At 30.6% G+C, this 23,919-nt stretch overlaps 2 protein-coding genes across 3 annotated transcripts in view; one reads left to right on the top strand and one right to left on the bottom strand.

Moving 5' to 3' along the window:
* LOC126887175 (ankyrin repeat domain-containing protein 12) overlaps nt 1-11,625 on the bottom strand; it is a 191,314-nt gene extending 179,689 nt beyond the window's left edge. Inside the window, exons 1-2 of one of the 2 annotated variants that reach the window (XM_050654560.1) lie at nt 11,507-11,625; nt 4,413-4,615 (exon numbers count right to left, since the gene is read on the bottom strand). In XM_050654560.1, coding sequence (XP_050510517.1) covers nt 4,413-4,587 — 175 coding nt within the window. In that variant the 5' untranslated portion in view covers nt 4,588-4,615; nt 11,507-11,625. Of the gene's footprint in view, nt 1-4,313; nt 4,616-11,506 lie in introns of both variants that reach the window. The other variant, XM_050654559.1, reaches the window with a different exon arrangement.
* Nucleotides 11,626-15,207: 3,582 nt separating this feature from the next.
* Nucleotides 15,208-23,919, top strand: part of LOC126887176 (polyglutamine-binding protein 1-like) — a 32,100-nt gene continuing 23,388 nt past the window's right edge. Inside the window, exons 1-2 of the mRNA XM_050654562.1 lie at nt 15,208-15,410; nt 17,122-17,338. Coding sequence (XP_050510519.1) covers nt 15,356-15,410; nt 17,122-17,338 — 272 coding nt within the window. The 5' untranslated portion in view covers nt 15,208-15,355. The remainder of the gene's footprint in view (nt 15,411-17,121; nt 17,339-23,919) is intronic.

Here is a 23,919-nt window from a genome sequence, read left to right on the forward strand (position 1 = left end):
TTAAGAGAGAGTTGTACTTAAAATAATTTAAATTAATTAATTGGCGACTAGATATCGTTTAATAATTTATGAGCTCGCAAAATATGCGCATCTCAATTATTGAATTGCCAGTTTCTTTCTATAGTGCAGTCAATGAAGGTAAAAATCAACTATGACCTTCAATTTCGGTAAATCTCCATTCATTTTCACGAAAATTGGTGAGCGGATTTTGATGCTATCAACTTTTTCTGGAGCTCATTTTTGATAGGTATTTCTAAGTACTTTGACAAGTATTTAGTACCTAAGTGTTATAAAATGCATCTCTTTCCCGTTATTTAAGCTTGAATCCTTAGATTTGAACAGTCGCAGAAAAAAATATACATTTAATTACCGATAACTTACTTTAAATTAACATTAAAGGGTTTTTCAAGTAAGCAATTTAGTATATTTTTTATTAGCTTCAATTTTAGTGATGAAAACGTTTTTGCAAAAACTTACAGTTTTTGAGTTATTTATGAAAAATCGCTTTAAAGCATGCATTTTCTTTCACAAAAATTAAAATATTTGATCTTTAATAACTCAAAAAGTATTGATTTATTTTAATCACATTATCTAACAAATTTAGCTTACAATTTGTCCCTCTCTCGATTTGTGGGGTTATTTTTAATAACGTAATTTTCACCCCCGAGAAGGGGTGACATATACCCCAGGCTAAAACCGCAACTTGTTATTGTCAATTGAAGTGTCAGTGACTGCACTATAGAAAGAAAATGGCAATTCAATAATTGAAATGCGTATATTTTGCGAGCTCATAAATTATTAAACGATATGTAGTCGCCAAATAATTAATTTAAATTATTTTAAGTACAACTCTCTCTTAAGCCGGGAATATGGGATGATTTTCTTGCGAAGGGGTTGTAGCTCTATAATCGAAAGGCGCGTGATTTAAGAGTTTATTTTTAGAATATAAGCTATACGAATTAAACTACTATTAACTTTTTTGTAAAAACTTACAGTTTTTCAGTGATTTACGAAAAACCGCTTCAAAACATGCATTTTTTTCACGAATAATTAAAATCTTTGATCTTTAATAACTTAAAAAGTATTGACTTATTTTAATAACTTTCTATAATAAATTTAGCTTTTAATTTGTTCTTTTATTGATTTGTGCAGTTATTTTTTATAAAATAATTTTCACCCCCGAGAAGGGGCGGTATCCACCCTCAGGGTAAAGGCGCAAGGTGGTACCATGTCACCTTTGTTTCTTGACGTATCCTCTAACCACTGACCAATTTTCGTGAAAATCGATGAAGATTCACCGAAATTGAAGGTAATCGTTGATTTTTACCTTCAGTGACTGCACTATACAAAATAAATTGCAATTTACTGATCTAAATGCGCGTAATTTAGAAGCTTATAAATTATTAAATGATATGTAGTCGCCAAATAATTAATTTAATGCATTTTAAGTACAACTTTCTCTTAAGCCGGGAAGATAGGGTGGTTTTCTTGCGAAGGGGTTGTAGCTCAATAATCGAAATGCACGTGATTTAATAGTTTATTCTTAGAGTATATAAGCTATAGGAATTATATCCGCAATACGATATATTTTAAGTTTTCTCAGCATTTTTCTCTAAGTTAAATCAATTAAAGGGTTTTTTGGGGGTGAAGGGGATGAGCTCAAAAATCGAAACTATACAATTTCAAGAGCTCATAAATAGCTCGTAATTCTGCCGCAAAAACCGATTCAATATTCCTATAGTTAAGTAGTGGGGGGGCTGACTCAGCCCCCCCCCCTCTAAGGTATTAAATTCCTGTGGAACGAGCTCAAAATTTTTATTTTGCGGAATATGAAAGCTCATAAATAGCTCATAAATCAGGGCTATTTGTTTTTTGATTTTTGCAAGTGGGGGGGGGGGGGCAGCTCAACAACGTTTTTCCTGGTTTTTATGTAAAAATATGTTGTTTTTTTTTTCAATTATTTCATCCTGTATGTATTAATTTTTGAAATAGTTAATACGGACATTAAAAAGAGCGTAAAAATATTTTTTTAGAAATATTTTTAACTTTTTAGTTATGTTAATTACCATTTATTAAGTGTAAAACGTATCTTCACATGTACCTATATGCGGCAGATTCGTGCAAATATTATAAGAATTATTGTACATTTAATGGTAGAAGCACATAATTTGGACCACATATACTACACATATAGAGGTTTAAATTTAGATACGAGGCCATCTCGGTTTTTCTTCCTTTTACACGGACATTCAAAATGGCGACTATACATATGAGACTAATAGCATGATAACTTTTGAACGAGATGTCAGATTTCAACCAAATTTGGTATATAGGTGCTTTTTTGGATGAATAATATCGAGGTCTTAAACCGGAAGAATCGGTTTACCAGAATTTGTGTTTTTACTGTTTTTTTTTTATGTAAAAATATGTTGTTTCTTTTTCAATTCTTTCACCCTGTATATATTAATTTTTCAAAAAGGTGATACCGGCGTTGAAAAGAGCGTAAATATATTTTTTAGGAAATTTTTTTAACTCTTTAGTTATATTAATTACCATTTAATACATGCATAACGTATCTTCACATGTAGGTACCTATGTGCGGCAGATTCGTGCAAATAATAATATAAGAATTATTGTGCATTTAATGGTAGAAGCATATAATTTGGACCACATATACTACACATACAAAGATTCAAATTTAGATATGAGGCCATCTCAGATTTAGTCTTTTACAAAAATGGCGGGCATTCAAAATGAATCTGCCGCCCATAGGTACATGTGAACATACATTATGCATTTATTAAATGGTAATTAACACAACTGACAAGTACAAAATATTTCCTAAAATATATATTAAATATTTTACTCTTTTCAATGGCGTTATTACCTTTTTGAAAAATTTATATATACAGGGTGAAAGAATTGCAAAAGAAACAACATATTATTACATAAAAAAAAAACAGTAAAAACACAAATTCTGGTAAACCAATTCTTCCGGTTCAAGACCTCGATATTATTCATAAAAAAAAACCTATATACCAAATTTGGTTGAAATCTGACGTTTCGTTCAAAAGTTATCGTGCTATTAGTCACATATGTATAGTCGCCATTTTGAATGCCCGCCATTTTTGTAAAAAGAACAAAAACTGAGATGGCCTCGTATCTAAATTTGAACCTTTATATGTGTAGTATATGTGGTCCAAATTATATGCTTCTACCATTAAAAGCACATTTTTACGGTATTTGCAATGGTGGTATTAGCTTTTTGAAAAATTAATACATACAGGGTGAAAAAATAGAAGAAAAAACAGCATATTTTTACATAAAAACCAGGAAAAACACAACTTCTGGTAAACCAATTCTTCCGGTTCAAGACCTCGATCTTATACATCAAAAAAAGAACCTATATACCAAATTTGGTTGAAATCTGAAGTCTCGTTCAAAAGTTATCATGCTATTAATCACAATGTATAGTCGCCATCTTGAATCCCCGCCATTTTTGTAAAAGGCAAAATCTGAGATGGCCTCATATCTAAATTTGAACCTTTATATATGCAGTATATGTGGTCCAAATTATATACTTCTATCATTAAACGCACAATTGTTTCACATATCGGCTTCACTAATGGGAAAATCACATAAATCCACATAAATTGTGAGATAGACTTTATATTAACGCTTGGATTTCCACGTAGGAAACAGTACTCAAAACACAATTTTAAATTTAATGACCTGCGCTCTGCACAAAGAAAAATCTACCTAACACTCACTCTAATGTAATTTTTTAACCTAATAGTCCTGGATCCCGTGTACCAAATAAAAGATTATTAATACCAAGCTGAAAATTTGTTCATAGCTAACGGTGTCGAGTTGGACAACTTTGATGTATGGGAACACTGGAAAAGGGCAATCTTTAATTGTGGAACATGATACATGATAAACATGTCATCCTGACAAGTTTATGATTGTGAAAACTAGCAGGATCTTTTTAAATTTATTTAATAGCTAACGTTATATTATGAAAAATTTTTTGTCCGACAAACATGTTGGGCATTTTAACCACTCCGACACGTAGGTGACCGGAATTATGATGGTTATAAATTTTTGATCATTTATGTATGAGAGTTTAATGAAAGGGTAAAAAATCAATTGGAAGTTCTGTGTGACAAAATTCATGGGAAGTTTTCGTAGTCTTTACCAAAAACCATTTTATTCTACATTTTAAAATAAAGCCATCACTGCAGAAACTAGTATATTAGCTTGCTGCATTTAGCATCTTACAATGTATAAGTAATTATTAAACTGAAAATTACCAGCAAAATCAGCTACATTAGGATCAGTGTGTTGTGCAAGCAATTTGCAAACTTGATCAACATCACCCTTAATAGCTGCTAAATGCAATGGAGTTTCACCTCTTTCGTTCCTTTCTCTCGTTCGTGAAGAACTCGAACTGGGACTTCTTGACCCCAACTCATTGCCTGAAGTCATCTGCATCAGCAGCGCCATCTGTTGCCTCTCGGACATTGGGGCTACCGATTGAGCCCTACTGCCTGTATTTGAGCCCTTAGGTCTGACTGGTCCAGGCATTTTTGGAACATTAATATTCTTCTTTTATCTAAAATTAATTTTAATTCGTTTATTAAGGAATAAAATTTTATTACTAATAAATTAATTTATTTGTAATTAAATTAGATTAATGTTTTATATTTTGATATTGATTTCCAAAGCAGAAGTTGAAACGTCAAATAAATTTAATTTTAAATTTAAATTTTGGCATTATTCCCAAATAAAATAGTATTTTATGTATCGTTATTATAGGTACAGTGGATGTGAAACAACATGATCTGGTGATATTAGGAGAATATATGCACCTACAAATAAATGACACTATAAAAGAGGTAAACTGAACAATAATTATTTCTTGGAGTAATTTACAAAATCAATTACCCCCCATCAAATCATTATACATATGTATATTATGATACAGGCAAAAGCACAGAATCCAATGAAAATGCATTTCAGTAAGTAAATCCCGTTAACGAAGATTTTAGTACAAAACGATTTTCGATTGTGATTTAATAAAAGGAATTTCACAGGATTGAAGAACATGGAAGCATAGAGTTTTTTTTTATGGCATAGACTTGGGTGTCATTTAGCCAGTCAAAACTTTTTTTGTTTTCTGTTCATACATAAGGAAGGCAATGAGGTCCTTAGAGTTCCATAGCAAACTCTTCTACAGCTCTCTACTCAGTAAGAGTAAGTCTAAGCATAGAGTAAGTCCATAGATTAGTAAAACATAACAGCAACAACCTTGAAAATAAGCGATATTGCTTAACAGCGATTCTTGATATAAGCCAAGCATTCGATAAAGTCTGGCACAAAGGTCTACTCTATAAACTGAAAATCCTATTGCCTCATCTGTATTATGAACTTCTAAAATCTTACCTATCTGACAGATTCTTTTCAGTTAAATACCATTCAGAATATTCAGAATTATGCCAAATAAAATCAGGAGTACCGCAAGGCAGCGTATTAGGACCAATGCTGTACTAGCTTTTTACTGCAAATCTACCAACCTCAAGAACTACAATAACAGCAACCTTGGCAGATGACACTGCAATACTCGCCTCACATCATGATCCAGTAATTGCCTCAAGAAACTTACAAGCCAGCCTCAATAATATCCAAGCATGGTTAAAACAATGGAAAAAATGAGTTAATAAGACCAAATCAATCCATGTTACCTGTTACCTTTACTCTAAAAGGAGGTATATGTCCAACAGTGTTACTAAATAATCAAATGATTACTTACAGAAACGAAGTCAAATATTATTTAAGTTTACATCTTGACAAAAGGTTAACGTCGAGAACACATATGTTTACAAAACGAAAAGAACTGGGTCTCAAACTAAGACCACTTTACTGGCGTATTGGCAGGAAATCACAATTAAATCTAACAAATAAGATCTTAATATATAAAGCCGTAGTCAAGCCAATATGGACGTATGGCATTTAATTATGGGGTTCTGTTAGCAACTCAAACTTAGAATTCGTACAAAGATTCTATAACAAAGTTCTTAGAATTATAACCAATGCTCAGTGGTATGTTTCTGACAACGTAATAGAAAAAGACCTCCAAGTTGAATCCATAAAAACTGAAGCCACAAAGTACAGTGAAAAATACAAAAACAAAACTAGTGTTCACTCTAATGACTTAGTGTGCGAACTGTTTAATGTCAACAACGAAGTGTGTCAACTAAAGTGTTTTAAGCCTACAGACTTAATCAATAGATTCAGATAAAATTAGCTAAACTTGTATCATTACATTATTAACTTTAATTATTACATCGTCATCGTGGATGGGAAGAGAGCTAACCCACATTTTCTCAAAAATGAGTTAACTGCAGCATCGCAATCAGAAAGAAAGGTTCCATGTTGTAGTGAAGAAAAGTGAATCTGTTGTTTCATTCAAAATGGAACATTTCCAAAACATGGAACCTTTTTTTCCGATTGCGATGCTGCAGTTAACTCATTTTTGAGAAAATGTGGGTTAGCTCTCTTCACATTCATGACAACAATATATTAAAGGAAGCCTCTAAGAGGCTGAAGAAGAGGCTTCAAAAAGTACTGGAGACGTAACGTTTCAAAAGTCTTAGTGAAAGCAAAGAATGGCAAATGAGCTTTGTGACAGCTTTATGAAAACTGATCCATCTATGGAACAACATCTTATTTTTAAGAGGCAAATAATTGGACGGCATTATGCATAACTCGACCAAGCGCCATTTCTTTAAAATCGAGATAACAGCGGATTCTGGTGACACATAGCTAAAACTATCTTGGAAAAACTCCCTGTTATTGTCACGTTAACGGTTATTAAGAAAACAAAATTAAACCAAGCGACATTCTGTCTATTAAGGGTTTTTAGTTTTGCATAACAAGACTATATCCATAACGGCCATTCTTAGTTTCGCAATAGTAGACTAATCGCCGACTAAGCGTCTTTGGTCTGGTTATGCTAAACTAAGCGTTTGGCCAGAATAACATTTTTGTACCCCTTAATGTACACATTAATTTTGAAGTTTAGATTAAAAAATGATCGAATTTTTTTAAAGTGAAAATGTTGTGTTTATGTATAATAAATTGAAAAACACAAATAATCTATATAAAATCTTTATATATAAGACATAAAATAGTTCTAAGAATAAAAAACACTATTCAGCTTTGTATAAAAACAAAATACTGAAAATTCTACAAAATTCAATTCATATCAATTGTCAATGGTTGGAACTGCAAGTTATTAAAAAATAAATCTCATTTTACAATGTCTTAACACTGTCTGAGCAATAAAAAAAGGTATCTATGTACCACTGTTTAGTACACTAAGGCTTTGAATAACAACAGATTTTTAACAATTCGACAAAATTCAATTTATGCATTCTCAATGGTCCCTACTGCAAGTTAATAGATAAATAAATATCATTTTACAATGACAACACAGTCTTGGCAATAAAAAAAGGTCTTTGCTGCAATTTATACCATTGGATGCAAAACCAGTGTATAACTCCTTGTTTAGTAACAATAATGTGGAAGATGACATTGAAGGATTTAATGGTGAACTTTATTTTCCAATAGATGACCAATCAAGTTAACAATCTAACACACTGTACATTTTTCTTGGTTTTTTTATGTAATGATTCTTTCTAATGTGTAGATTAAATTTTTTTTATTTAAAATTGGTTTCTTTAGTTTTCCTTGTTTAAAAACTCTGTATACTCGAATTTTTTATTGATATAATTTTAACCGTATTGGAATTAACGCTATTGAATGGTAAAATAAATTTAGAGCAATAAAATGCAAAAAATATATTTAATGATAATTTAATTGATTATGTTGTAGCAATACACGTTTAACATTTAATTAAAAAAATACTAGTTTATTCATTTAGTGATTGCAAGAGGCATATCGCAATATTTTGTTTTGCATTAATAGACCAAATGACATAAACGGTAGATGGTCTAGTAATGTATAACAGCTAAACTTCCTAAAATATATTTAAAGCGTAAGTAGACCAAGCGACATTTTATTTTTTTTTCTAGAATATGGTAGGTGCGATTATATTGAAACTTTGCAACCAAAAAGAGTTATAGGTGATCATTCTTCTGTTAAAATTTTGTGCAATTATGTTAATAAATGCATTTTTAAGAAACGAAAAACTTTGAAGCCATTTATCTCAAAACTATGTTTTGGCGCTTGGTCGAGTTATGCATGTCCAATTGTTAATGCTGCTACTGAACATCAGTCTGGATTAAAGGATTTATTAAAAACTGCCAAGCAAAAGAAAATACCAAATTCTTTAAACTATTGCCTAAACCTGAAGATAATATACAGGGTGTCCCGAAAAGATTGGTCATAAATGATACCACAGATTTTGGGGTCAAAAATAGGTTGATTGAACCTACTATTGAACTTACCTACATGCAATGGTGTACACAAAAAAAGTTACAGCCCTTTGAAATTATAAAATGAAAATCGATTTTTTTTCATATCGTCCCTGCCATTTCCAACTATCGAATGTGAAAAGTGGTACGTTTCAGGAGAGCAATTAGAGACTCCTAAATCAGTGCATTGAGAATTGGGAAAATTTTTATATTTTTTATATGTAATGTTTAATCCTTGTTAGATTGACAACAAATTTGAACTGGTTATCATTTTTTTCTTTCCAAAAAATCACATTCGTTATTTTACTTTTTGTATTAATCAAAGATTTGTTTCGGTCCAATGTTTCAAAGTAGTGAATGTATAATAGCGAATAACTGTACATATAACCAAATAATGAAAATCCGTTAAAATGAAATTATAAACTGCCTCACAAGAATTTCTTGGAAGCGATACTGAAACAAGATTCGCACAAATTGTAAACACATGCATTTTGTTCTTCTCAGCAGTTTGGCATATTCGACAGTTTACAGATTTTTATTATTGAATAACTGTTATAAATTACAACACAAACTAGCGTTGTACAAATATACCTTTAGTTATATTTATACAAAAAAAAGTATCGAATATACCATTTTCGTCAGTTTGCAGTCAACCAAATGGAAAAATATTCATATTCGATAGTTTAAACAGCATATTTCCCATGCTCCTAATCAAGCTACAATAACGAGAATTTGCCATAAGATGTATTACGTATAATGCGAGGACAAGGTATTGAATATGAAAAAAGTCGATTTTTCACTTCAACAGTTGGAAATGGTAGGGACGATATATCGAAAATTCTTAGAGATTTTTTATGGAAAATGCACATGTGGCATTCTTATGGCAGGAACATCTTAAAAAAAACAACAATGAAATTTGTACACCCCATACAAATTTTATGGGGTTTTGTTTCCTTAACCCCCCAAACTTTTTGTATGTTCCAATTAAATTATTATTGTGGTACCATTAGTTAAACACAATGTTTTTAAAACTTTTTTGCCTCTTAGTATTTTTTCGATAAGGCACTTTTTATCGAGATGTGGCTTCTTGACTCTTCTCTCAATATGGTTCAAAATATACCTAAAAATGTAAATTATAAAGAAATTTTCATATTATTACCAGGTCACAATAATCATACTTAACCATATACAAATATGTGGTGGATTTGACAAATATTCAAAATAGCTCCATAAAAGCTGGCTTTTTGAGAAAGTAAGAAGAGGCAAAAAAGTCTTAAAAACATTTTATTTAACTAATAGTACTACAATAATAATTTAATAGGAACATACACAAAAGTTTAGGGGGGTTTAAGGGAACAAAACCCCCATACAATTTTTATGGGGTGCACAAATTTCACTATAATTTTTTTAAGATGTTTCTGCCATAAGAATGCTACATGTCCATTTTCAATAAAAAATCTGAATTAGTTTTCAATATATTAGAAAAAATTGATTTTCATTTTGTAACTTCAAAGGGCTGTAACTTTTTTTATGTGCACATTTGTACTAAGGTACGTTAGATTCAATCAACCTATTTTTGACTTTGACCCCAGAATCTGTGGTATAATTTATGACCAATCTTTTCGGGACACCCTGTATAATTAATCAATAATATAATCAACTATTTTCAATGGGGAATAAGCCACAATTTTATTTTGTATTTTGACGACACCCGACTTGGGCGTCAAAATATTAATAAAATAATTTTTTTGGTAAAATTGTGGCTTATTTCCCATTGAAAATAGTTGATTATAAAAATGCCACAAGGAAATAGCTTCAGAACAAAATCAATAATATGTATGGTCAAAAACTTCAGTTAAAAACTGATTTTTTATGTATTTGCTTTTTTATTTCATCGCCTACGTAACCCCTACAACCCAATATAAAATGCCATTTCATATTCACCGTTTCTGTATTTTGAAGAGTATTTTCGTAACATATACCCCACGAACAAAGAGTTTCTACTGTACACAAAAAAACTGAGTTTTCAACAGATAGCAGGTCCTGACCTATCTAGCGACCACTGAATCTTCAAGACATGGACAGAACAAGCGGAGAACAAGTTTCAATCCCTTTTTAGATGCAAGACTCTAGAATGTCTAGTTCTATTTATTACGTTTCATTCTTTTTATTCCAGGTCCGGTCTAGAATATTGGAGAACATGGGCTCTTAGCATATAAGTTAAATTGTTTGGGCTTTACAGCTCAGTTGTAATTTTAAAGTCAATGTTACAGGCACGGAATTTGAAATGTAACTAACTTAAGTTCTTATTGTAAATGCGATTTTTAATAAATTAAAATAAGTGTGTAGTGTGTGTAACAAAAAAATATAAATTAAGTGTTTTTGTTTAAATATAAGTGTTAAAAAATATAAATCAGTAAATAAATAATTACAATATGACAGTTTTACATAATAAGAGCATAAGAATATCAATAAATAAAAACAAAACTTATGACTTTCGTCACTTGCTAATTATCTACGCAGCTTTAATATACTTAATGGTAATGTGGATTAGTTTGATGTACAGGATGAAACGCTTTTTTCATAATGGCTCTGTAGGTCTGGAATTATGCAGTTATAATTTAAAATAATCTGTGACCCTAAAAATATGTATGAACAGATTTGGTGGCTACACAAGAGAAGATCCTTGGTCTAACCATAACAAATACGAAAACACAGCTCATAGCCTCTTTTTTTCGAGAATGCCTACGTCAGAAGGCAGATAAGGCATTATAAAGCCGAAAATATTTACAGTTAGCAGAATAATAATGAGGTGAGTTGGTAGGTATCTAGTTAGCGTTAGATGTGTATTATATATGAATAGTGGGAAAAGTAGTAAAAGTTTCTTAATTATAACGTTCTACACTAGTAACAAAAGCGATATTTTACTTATTCTAACTGTTTTTTAGGAGAGCATTGTTTACATAACCTCTAAATAAAAGTTTTAATTTATATAGATCCTTAACTATAACATTGTAAATTGAAGTTATTTAAAATTGTACTTCATTTTAATAAACATTATTCTTTACCTTTTGTAAACTAGACTAATTATTGCTTTCAACAATATTTACATGTTATTAATCAACAACTGATCACAAAACACTATTCATTGACAACTGACAACTGAAAGTCGTCATAGACCGAGTCAAAAACTATTTTGAATACGCTGTGTCTAGGTACACGCTAGCGTGTACGTAAATAAAAAAGTTAGGTACACGCTAAACGTCATCAAATCAGTGATATCACTATTTAGCGTGCACTCTGACTAATTTTTTGGTAACTTTTTGGTACCTACACGCTAATTTGAGCCGCGTGTATGCTGTGGCAAACATCTGTAAGCATCTCGAGTGTCAGAATGTGGTTACAATTTATCTAATCGCGTTCTGTTTATACTTTAATTTATTAGAGAGTGTTTTATTAATTGGTAGAGTGTTCTTATTTTTTATTTGTTTAGTGTTTTTTAATTAACTATGTAGTGTGGACAATTATTTATACTAAATTTACATTCAAGGTGCACTAGAAATAAACAAACAAGGACCCGTAAAATGCTACTAGGAGCACTCTTGAATCAAAATTTACAATGTATATACATTGTAAATCCCAAATAATGAATTCCAAAGTTTATATATTGTAAATTTTGATTCGAGAGTGCTCCTAGTAGTATTTAACGGGTCCTGGTTTGTTTATTTCTACTGCACCTTGAATATAAATTTAGTATAAATAATTGTCCACACTCCATTCCATAGTTAATTAAAAAAAACACTAAACAAATAAAATATAAGAAAACTCTTTACCAATTAATATTAAAGTGTAAGTGTAAACAAAACGCGATTAGATAAATTGTAACCACATTCTGACACTCGCGATGCTTACAGATGTTTACCACTGCATACACGCGGCTCAAATTAGCGTGTACCAAAAAGTTACCAAAAAATTAGTCAGAGTGCACGCTAAATAGTGATATCACTGATTTAATGACGTTTAAGCGTGTACCTAACTTTTTTATTTGCGTACACGTTAGCGTGTACCTAGACACAGCGTTTTGAATCACATTTGAATTAACTACTACGTTTTTTCTGGAAATACCAAATCAAAGAATACATATCTCCCAAGAACCGACACAAACGGATTATCTATGAACTAAATTTTTATGCGCATGTGCCAGATCGGCCATTTCTCAATTTGTATGAATAGCAAATAATTTTGGTGACATTTGTCTTGTACAGGATCGGCGTTTGTTGTCACAGTTGTTTGTTTGGCTTGGCTTGGCGTTAGTACTTTGTTTTTGTATCAGTTTGTAGCTCATAATATTTTGTATAGACTTATTTTCTATATAGCCTACAACTATTAATTGTTATTTTCCAACATTTATACAATTTAATTCTTTTTGAGATATCTTGATTATGTGAATTAATTATTTTAAGCTTTTTCATGAACTATAAACTATCGTATAAAAAAATTAATTTTGTATTTATTGGGATTTCACAAAGAATTTGAATCTAAAATATCATACAAATTCTCTAACCTTTCTTTGACTTCTACTGTACCAAATGCATCTGCAGGAAGAGCACAAAGTCATATTTTATATGTGTTCATTCCACAAGCCACGTGATGTGTTTAAAAAGTTGAGAATCCAATACTCACAAAAACTTCCATAAAGCACTTTTATCAGCAAACCTAAATTAAATTTAATAAACTATGTTTCATTAAATTGTTTCTGTAGTTTGTATAAAAGAATAACTTAGGTCAAATATATAAAACAATTTATGACTGACTACTTGAAATTCAGGATTTTCAGGAGTAACATTATATAATTTAGCTAATTCAAAAAGTTTGATCCAATATCACTTGAAATTGTTTCAACATTCAAGTTAATGCTTGATAATTGACAATACACTCTTCATAATAGGTTTACATTCTCTTGATTATACTTGCGTTCCAACAAAAAAAGCTAAAGGCTGCTTTCATATGGAATATAAGCTTCTGACCATAATGATCAAAACGTTTCCATATATATATTAATTAATATATTAATTAAAAAAATTACTTTTTCTCTTTTCTCGATTGCTTATTAGTTTTTATTGTATACTATATATATTTTTTCAGTTATTACATCTTTATATTTATAGAAATAAAATAGTACAATACTTATTGGTTTTTTATTTATTTACCCCGATATTCGACTTTAAAGAATGTACTGGCTGGTTTTGGCTGGAATGTACGGAATATTTTGGCTGGTTTCCAAGACAATAAAAATTGAAAATATTGACATTCGATTTTAACATACAGTTTCTTGTTGTTGATCACGAACATTTGTCATCCAAAAAGAATTGAATTCCGTGACGGTTACAACGGCTGTTATTTTTCGATTATTTTACGAAATAACGAATATAATGAATTAGGAAATACCTCGACAAACAAGAATATTGGTCCTAGGTTTTCACCCAAAGTAATCGAAAGTAGAACTGGAAGTCGATATTGGAACTCTTCGTGTAACTTTGCGTCGATTGATCTACGATTTTACTAATTTTGTCATCTTGTTTTACATTCATATCATATTTTGAGTGACTTTAAAGCAGTACCTACGGTTGTAACTCTAAAACCGAAGTCCGATGTCAAATTTCTCATCTTTAATACCATCCATGGGTTATAAGCTTTCATTCGACACCTCATTTGTCATTCTATCTGTATTAGTAACTGAGGAGTTGTATTCGCGGTCGGACGGACAGACAGTCATGAAACCAGAAGTATATATTTGTTCTCGTCTTGCGAATGCGCGTCGAATAATATATCACTTGTGCTATTGCGGTGACTTTAAAAGAGTACTTCCGGTCGCATTTCTAAAACCGGAAGTCCTAGGTCAAATTTCCCACCTTTAGTACCATCTATGTATTATGAGCTTTCATTCGACACCTCATTTGTGATTCTACCTGGTATAGTGACGGAGGAGTTACATTTCCGGTCGGACGGACAGACAGTCTAGGTCAAATGTCTCACCTTGAGTACCATCCATGGATTATAAGCTTTCATTTGACACCTCATTTGTCATTCTACCTGGTATAGTGACTGAAGGAGTTATATTCGCGGTCGGACGGACAGACAGCCTATTAGGTCACACCAAGTCGTTCAAATTCTCACCAACTTGTTCACACTTTTTCAAAATTGGTGAAAACAACTATAATATATTTTATTATTGGTCTTTCAATGCTAAAATCAGGATAAAAAAAGGTATTTTATCCATGGTTTTAATCAATATAATTCTCACCATTACTTTGTGTTGTATTTGCAACCTTTTGTAAATCAAAAATAATTCCACCATATTAAGAATGTCAACAAAAGCCGGCCCTGCATGCAACCTTTCTCTCAGTGCAACTAAAATTTTATTGATACACGCCAGAAATGTGCGAGACTTTTCTCAGTGTACTCGCGTGTACACTTGCCAACTGGATACTAAAATTAAGTACATGCTAACAACAAAAGAATCGCCGTCCGTGTCGGTTCTTGTGAGAGATATGTATTCTTTGACCAAATCAACAATCAAATTAAAATTATATAAAAGTAATTTTTATTTTCGATTAAATAATTTTATATGGTTATTTACCATTTTTTAAATTGATTTGAGAACTATGAAAATCCCAAAATATGAAAATGATAATATTAGGCCTACCTAGTACAAGACATATACATCCACTAAACAATAAGAAGAATTCGATACAGTGACAGTTGACCGTGACGTTTTCCTAATCCTAACCTAAAACTGCAGCAAAATATTCATACTGTTTATTTTGTTAAACATAGTTTGTTGTGGACGTATTTTTTAATACAAATAATATACTGTGCATGTAGTATTAGTATTTATATATCGAAAATCGCAAACAATGCCGTTACCAGCGGCGTTAGCTGCAAAATTAAGCAAACGAGGAATTATTCAAGGTAATAAACTATTCATCCAATTCTGAGGTGTCTCATCTCAGTGCGTTTATTATGCTGTTATGTTTTTTCAGAATTGTCCAGTTTTTACTTGCATAGAGAACAATTAGTATCACTATTGTGTTATATATTTTTATTCTTGTCCCGTTGTCCCTCTTGGGAGGCAATATAATATTGGGGCTAAGGCATAGTATAACTTTTTTGATTTCTTTGCTCTATTTGTTATTTCCCAGTCTATTTTTACGTCGTTATAATTATAATTATACTTCCCAGGTATTCGTAAGTAGCAACCACTTCGAGTTCTAAGTTTTTACATTGTATTTTCATTTAATTATCTTCTTTGCCATTGATTATTATTATCTTACTGTTTTCCTAATTTATTTCCATGTTTAGTTCTTCCAGTTGCTCTACCCTTATATCCATTCGTTTCTGAATTTTACTCTCTGAATCTGCTTGTATACTATGTCATCTGCATTTTTGTTAAGGCTATGGGTACATAATTCGCAAATATTTTACGTGTATCATCCCTACTTTTTCTGTCTTTACACGGCAAATTACGTGTAGTAAAATTCACACTGATGTGGATATGTAAACATTACTAGAATGTCATTCTACTTGAAAATGTCATAATTAATTTAAAGAGATGGCTTTTGAATGTTCTTGGATAACTGTTATTTTTATAATTGCAAATTATTAATTCAGTTAATAAATGTGATAATTTTTTCACTAACTATGTTTTCAGTGGTTGTAATAATTTATTTGTACAACAAAAACTAATAATCAATCGAGAAAAGAGGAAAAGTGTTAAAGTGATTTTTTAATAATATGTTGTTATTCTGGAACGCTTACAATTTTGAACATCTCTAACAACAAAATACTTGGATCACAGGATATATCTGATGTATTCTCTGCTTGGATCTTCTACAAATAATACACAATAAATAACTTTTTATTAAGTTCACATCTTAAATCAATTATTTATCAAATACACTATATATCAATAATATTTAATCAATTTCTCAAAATATTCCCGATGCAATGTCAAATATTTAAAATTGTCACTGATTGTCAGTGTCTGACTGACAATATATGCTGACAATATTATATTCGGTTGAGTGCGTTGTAAGACAAAGACAGATTTGGAAAATATTACCACGGCATTGTGTTCATTTTTTTCAAATCCTGAAAAAACCAATAAATATTTTTGAAAAATTTAAACGCAGAATGAAAGACTAAATTATTACCGAGGGCCGAAAGTCCCTTAGAATAAATAAAAAGTTTATTTTGAATGAGATATTTGAAATTAAAAATCACACTAAATTTTCTCTTAGTTTTTTCACCCCTGTAACTTATTAAAATAAACATTATAGAAGTTCTCAGGGACTTTCGGCCCTCGCTAATAACGTAATCTTTCATTCTGCGTTTAAATTTTTCAAAAATACTTATTAGTTTTCTCAGGATTCGAAAAAAATGAATCCCCATTTGAATAGCATTGCAGCCGAAAATACGTACCGATCCTCTTAAGGACTTAATGGTTACAGGTTGTAATCTATGGTATCCTATGATTTTATGTAGTTGGTTGGTTCTTACTCTAGTATTTCTTATCAGTTGGTTCATTACTATTAAGAATAGCAAAGGGCTGAGATTATCTCACCAATTGGTTTTACACCAATAAAACTTGTGATAATAGAATATGTATTTATTATTTTTGTAGGAAAACAAAAGCCTAATGAACCGATCAAGAAGCAAGACTTTAAAGGCTCTTCAACTTGTCCCAATAAATCAAATATCTACCATGAATGTACTGTATGGTGTGAAACTCACTGGAAGGGAGTACAAACGCCTGATCCAAAGTATTTTAGAAACTTGCAAAAGTTATTAGTGAAATACCCTATTCCATCAAATTGGACTGAAATATTTGACAAAGGAACGTAAGTATTATTCCTTTTTGATTAAAATATTCAAGCGAATATACAGTAGACTCCCTTTATAACGAAAACTGAAATGGCAGACTAATTACCTCGTTATAAGCTGATCTCAGTAATTCTTCACATAAAGGTTTTCGCCACACTGTGTATTCATTTTTAATGGACAACACATTCTACAGTATTGATGGATTTTTAAATTTTTAAGATTTTTGCAACAATAGTTCTAAAAAAAATTTTTATCTGTAACTTTTATTTATTTCTTATTTATTTTATTGTAATCACTGTTTTATTTTAATCATGTGTACTTTTACTATATATTGTACTCTATTGTACTAGAATTTTGACTAGTCCGATAAGATTTATACATTTTTTTTTGTAAGAATTGTGTAAACTTTGTGGATGAATAAATTCTATCTATCTATCTATCTTGTTATACTGGGTTGGAATAAAGTATGGAACCAAGCAAATATCTTTGAAACGAAAAGAACAATATTTATGAAACTTAGCATGCAAGTACAGTGACGCAAAAGGCATCTGTTGCCAAATTTTTGTTACTATTCCACTTCCGGATTCACCGGAAATACCCCTAACTTATTTAATTTAAATGGGACACCCTATATATTTTTGCGGATTTTAAAAGAACTTGTTATTGTTAATTCATACATACCAAATGTGGTAGAGAAAATTTGTTAAAAAGTGTCTGTAGATAATTTTTTGTATTAATACAACGTAATAGGAAATAAACGAGTACCATCTATACTGTAGACTAAAATTGTTGTTTACATGCACTGCATGACTTATTTGGATTTAGTATAGTAGGTAACACTGTTACTGAACTAATTGACAGAAATAAGTTGTATTAAAAATGGTTCATTTAAGTGGAAAAGATCGTATTGAAATATTAATGATAATAGGTTATGGTGAATTTTCATTTTTTGGAAGTGAATTTTCCAAATCCATGGATTGGACGTAGAGGATTCATAGAGTGACCCGCTCGTTCTCCGGACCTCAACCCGTTAGATTTTTTTCTTTGGGTTATCTAAAATTACTTGTTTACGTTAGGCGACCGACATGCTTGCAGGATTTGAGACAAAGAATAATAATTGATGAATGTGAACTAATACGTGGAGAAATCTTGCAAAAAGTGACTCACGAATTTATTTATAGGCTTGCACGTTGTCAGAAGGTGAACAGCAAACATTTTCAACATTTGAAATTATTTTTTTTTATTTTTAATATCATTGGTCTAACATAAATAAATTAACCTATTTTTTAACTGTAAAGAGATTTATTTCTTGTTTTAATAGTTTTTTCTTCCAAACTTGGTATGTATGAATTAAAAATAACAATTTCTTTTAAAATCTGCAAAAATATACAGGGTGTCCCATTTAAAGTAAATAAGTTAAGGGTATTTCCGGTGAAACCGGAAGTGGAGTAGTAACAAAAAATATGGCATCAGATGCCTTTTGCGTCACTGTACTTGCATGCAAAGTTTCATAAATATTGTTCTTTTCGTTTCAAAGATATTTGCTTGGTTCCAAACTTTATCCCAACTCTGTATATCAGTCTCAATATTATAGGCTATTCTATAATCAAACAATCAGTCGTTATTTTTGTACTACTGCCCTTAGATACAACTATCTTTACTTTCACAGTGGAGAATAATAACACGTTTTTCTTTAACCCACAGTGGTTTTTAGAACAACCCTTTCTGTTATAGTTTCCTGTTTGATAACATCATGTGTATTGAATCAAAGTTCGCCTAAATAAGTTGTATCTCTGTTTAAATCACGGCACCATTTTATTTTTCCATTCCATTATTGGCATTCGTTTATCTAACTTTTTATATTTATACAGGGTGTTTGGTAAAGAATTGGCCATAGCTTAGTCTTAGATTTCTTAGCTTAAAATAGGGCGATTTAAGCTAACTTACCTTAGTACGAAAGTTGATAATAACTGAAGTATAGGGTGTCAAAGTTAAACTTTTATTGTAGGTATTTATTCTTGAATATTTCTGACAGGCATGAGTCATGAGCTAACAACACGAAATTTGATAAGCGCGGATTTTTTGGGACTACAAATCTAAATTCACTCCCAAAAATGATGCATTGCCCAGAGGGCACCACATACGTCTTTCAGTGCTCATTTAATACATACAATTTATTTACCCCCAACTCTACATACTTTTTGAATCAAAATTTTTATTCTCTTGTATCATATCATTGTAGTTACATCCGAAAAATAAACTTAAGCCATAATAATTTCCAAAAATGTATCACAAATTTCTTCTCATGGAATTTGCGATTCAATAACATAAATATGAGAAGTTGCACAATTATTATGGTTTTAAGTTTATTTTTCGGATGTAACTACAATGATATTATGCAAAAAATTATGTTGCATCGCAGATTTAAAATGCTTTTATTTCGAAAATGGTTAAGTTTAGCGACATGAATGTAGTATATCTTTTTTAAGTAAAAATATTAAAAGAATAAAAAATTGGATTCAAAAAGTATATAGAGTGGGGCATAAAAAAATTGAACGTCTTAAATGAGCGCTGAACGACGTATGTGACGCCCTCTGGGCAATACATCATTTTTGGTAGCGAATTTAGATTTCTCGTCCCAAACAATCTGCGCTTACCAAATTTCGTGTTGTTAGCTCATGCCTGTCAGAAAATATTCAAGAATAAAAGTTTAACTTTGACATCCTGTATTTCAGTTATTATCAACTTTCGTACTAAGGTAAGTTAGCTTAAATCGTCCAATTTTAAGCTCAGAAATCTAAGGTTAAGCTATTCTTTACCAAACACCCTGTATAAAACAGAGGCCAGAATTTCCAAAGATTTGTAGTTGAATTTAGGAAACTCATCAGTTTTCACAATTCAGTTTTAAAGTTGGAGCTGTATTATCATTGTAAAAAATTTAAAACGTCTTTACAGTACTGTTAACACTACCCAATTCTTGATTTAGTTGTTTTCGTTTTAAAACATGATCTTAACGTCCCCAATGTAATTACTTTACATATAGTTGTAAATTTGAGTTTTGTTAATTCATAAACCCTCGCATTATCGAATTACTTAAAAAGAAAAATTTAGACATGGGAGACATCAGGATCATTAGCGCTATCTATTATAATCAGATCGCTGTGGCAAAAGAGAACAATGTCTTTTCAAATGAAATACATATGGAGAAGGGCGACAGGCAGGGATGTGTCCTGTCTGCTACTTTGTTCAACTTGTATTCAGAGGAACTAATCCAGGAAGCACTAGAAGAACCAACTAAGGAAATAAAAGTATATGGTTGACTAATCAATAGCATACGGTTTGCTGACAACACTATTTTATTTGTGGAATGTCTTGAGGATTTACAACAAATGGCTGACAGAGTGGTAGAAAGAAGTCAGTGAAGAAAATGGACTGTTCCTAAACACAAAAAAGGCACATTTTATGGTAATTACAAAAGCCCAACAGCGCCATGAAAGCATAACAATACATGGAAAACAAATTAAAAAAGTTGAAAAACATAAATATCTGGGTACAATAATTAATGAAAATAATGAGTACACAGAATAGATTAAAGCAAGAATAGGGCAGGCAAGAAATGCTTTCAACAAACTGAAAACAGTATTCTGTAACAGGGACATTATAATTCCTTTAAAGATAAGACTTCTGAGGTGCTACATGTTCTCCGTATTATTTTATGGGTTAGAGTCAGTGTTTCCCAACGTGGGGGCAATTTGAGTGTTAAGGGGGGCAATCCGAAAATGGATTCGACAGGAGTTTATTTATTTTAAGTGTTCGAAGCACAGTTTTCCAGGAAATTTTGTAAAATGGTAAAAATATATTATGTTATCTATGCGGTGGCAGTGTAGTCAATGTGTTATATCCATTTAAATACATGTGCACTTTTTAGCATTCGTTTACTCTATGTCACATTAAATTAATTATAACACACTTTAATTCTAGTTTTTTAATTGATCTTATATTAATTTATTCCTTATAGCCCATAGTGAAATGAGTGGTGCAAGCAAGAAAAAAACTCGGATAAATATTCGGAAAAATATTTAAAATTTGTTGCTGTCCACTGTTCAAAATGAGCGGATTCCTTGTTGTCTTTTATGCCAGAAATGCTTGACCATCGTCATCAAATCAATGAAACGAGATCGTCTTGAGCCGCGTTTAAAGGCTAAACAAATCTGAATTAATAATAGTCCAGGGCGCATTTGTTTTGAGATGGACGTTGAGAGGTGACTCAAATTTTTTTGCAGAAATTGCTTGAAAATAAATCAAATAATAATATTTGAGTTATCCTCCCTCTCAAAAAGGTCCGGAACATTGTTTAAATAATCAAAATGTCAAAAATTGAAGGAAAAATTCGATTTTTTTCTTCGTTTTTTGATTATAACTTTAAAAGTGTTCATTTCCGAGAACAGTTGTACTGACATAAAAGTTGCGTAATTAAATTTCCTACAATATAGAATTGGATAAAAATTTAAAAAATTATCATCCTAGTTGCAAAATAGCAATAATTGCGAAAAAAACATACAAAAACAAGTATTCGCATTTTACGTTTTTCAACCATTTATGCTGCACTTATGATACAGTAAAACAACACTGTAAATTTCTTTAAGATCGGTTTAATAGATTTTGCAAAATAAATTTTGCAATCCAGCTTTCGCAAAAAAAAATAATTTTTTCAAAATGTTACAGGACTGAAAATAAAGCAGATAGCAAGTTGAAATTTTTTTTGCTTATAGAAGTGTACTGTACCTTTCATTTGCAATTTTCAAAATTAAAATCGATTAATTACCACGGCGTCAGAAAATTTTTGAAATAAACAATAATTTTTGGTGCTACGCGCAGGACAACGGTGTTCGATTCACACAAGTTGATTTCCACCAAAATTTCTTCCAATCTTTATCTAATATATTATTTTCTTACTCTATATTTTGTTGTATTTTAATATTTTAATTCCACAAAAATCAAACTAATTTTATTATTGTTTGTGAAATATTGTTTAAACAATTGCATATGTTTAACAATAATAAACTTTTATTATTTAAGTTAAAATATATGAACAAAGAAAGTTTTTGCTAATAAAAGTGTTATTTCCAAGGATAGAGTATGTGTTTTTATTTTGCAATAAACAAATTTATTTATTTATATCGAAATTTAATAAAAATTAAAATGTATCAATCATTATCAAAGGTTATTGGAATGCCCAATCAGAGCAAACTATCCGCTGTCCTGCGCGTAGCACCAATAATTAATGTTTATATAAAAAAATTCCTGACGCCGTGGTGTTAATCGATTTTAATTTTGCAAAATTGCGAATGAAAGGTACAGTACACTTCTATACGCAAAAAAAATTTCAACTTGCTATCTGCTTTATTTTCAGTCCTGTAACATTTTGAAAAAATGAATTTTTTTTACGAAAGCTGGATTACAAAATTTATTTTGCAAAATCTATTGAACCGATCTTAATGAAATTTACAGTATTGTTTTACTGTATCATAAAGTTTTTCAGGGTGAAATATGAAGGTCCTAAGTGTAGCATAAATGGTTGAAAAACGTAAAATACGAATACTTGTTTTTGTATGTTTTATTCACAATTATTGCTATTTTGCAACAAGGGTGACTATTTTTTAAATTTTTAACCAATTCTATATTATAGGAAATTTAATTATGCAACTTTTATATTAGTACAACTTTTCTCGGAAATGAATACTTTTAAAGTTATAATCAAAAAACCAAGAAAAAAATCGAATTTTTCCTTAATATTTTGATATTTTTGAGGACCTTTCTGACCCGGACCTTTTTGAGAGCTTTGAGATTTGAATTGCTTTAATAAAGGAAAATATTTTGAAAAATAATAACATTAAAATCTCTGTTTACTGCTTATACTTCAACTAATAATCGTGTTTTTCAGAGAAGTTATCGAATTTCTTTGTTTGTCGATAAAACTGAAAAAAATAATACTATAGTAGAGAATTTAATAAAACCGTAAATATCAGCATTTCTTAAAAAGGCTCTTGAACAAGATGACAAATATGTAAAAGCTATGCCCCTTAATAACAATATTGTTAGCAGAAGAATAGACGAAATTAGTCAAGATATTGAAAATAACAAGGAAAAACTGAAAACAAAAGATTTTTTAGTGCAAATGGATGAATCAACTTTAGAGGGACAATGAGGCAGTATTAATAACTTAACTACGTAAGATATATTAATAAAGGGCATATTGCCGAAGAAATTTTGTTTTGTAAAAGATTAGAGAGCACAACTATACCTCCAAAGAATTGTTAACACTTCACTTGTTATTGTCAATCATCTGAATATTCTATCGGATGATTTAAAAGAAAGACTTTCTTATTTAAAACAAACTGATTTTCCAACATGGATAATGCAGCCAAGGTTAGTGGATTTGTCTGATATATAAACAGGGTTGAAAAAAAAACATTTTTTTTTATTTTATACAAAACAAACGTTTTTTTTTTTGTTTTAAACGGTTTTTTTGTTTTAAACATGTTTTATTCTTCATTTTTAAATTACGTGTTATAAACAAATAAAACGTAGAAAAAAA

Source organism: Diabrotica virgifera, chromosome 6 (assembly GCF_917563875.1).
Source record: "Diabrotica virgifera virgifera chromosome 6, PGI_DIABVI_V3a".
Classification (NCBI taxonomy): domain Eukaryota; kingdom Metazoa; phylum Arthropoda; class Insecta; order Coleoptera; family Chrysomelidae; genus Diabrotica; species Diabrotica virgifera.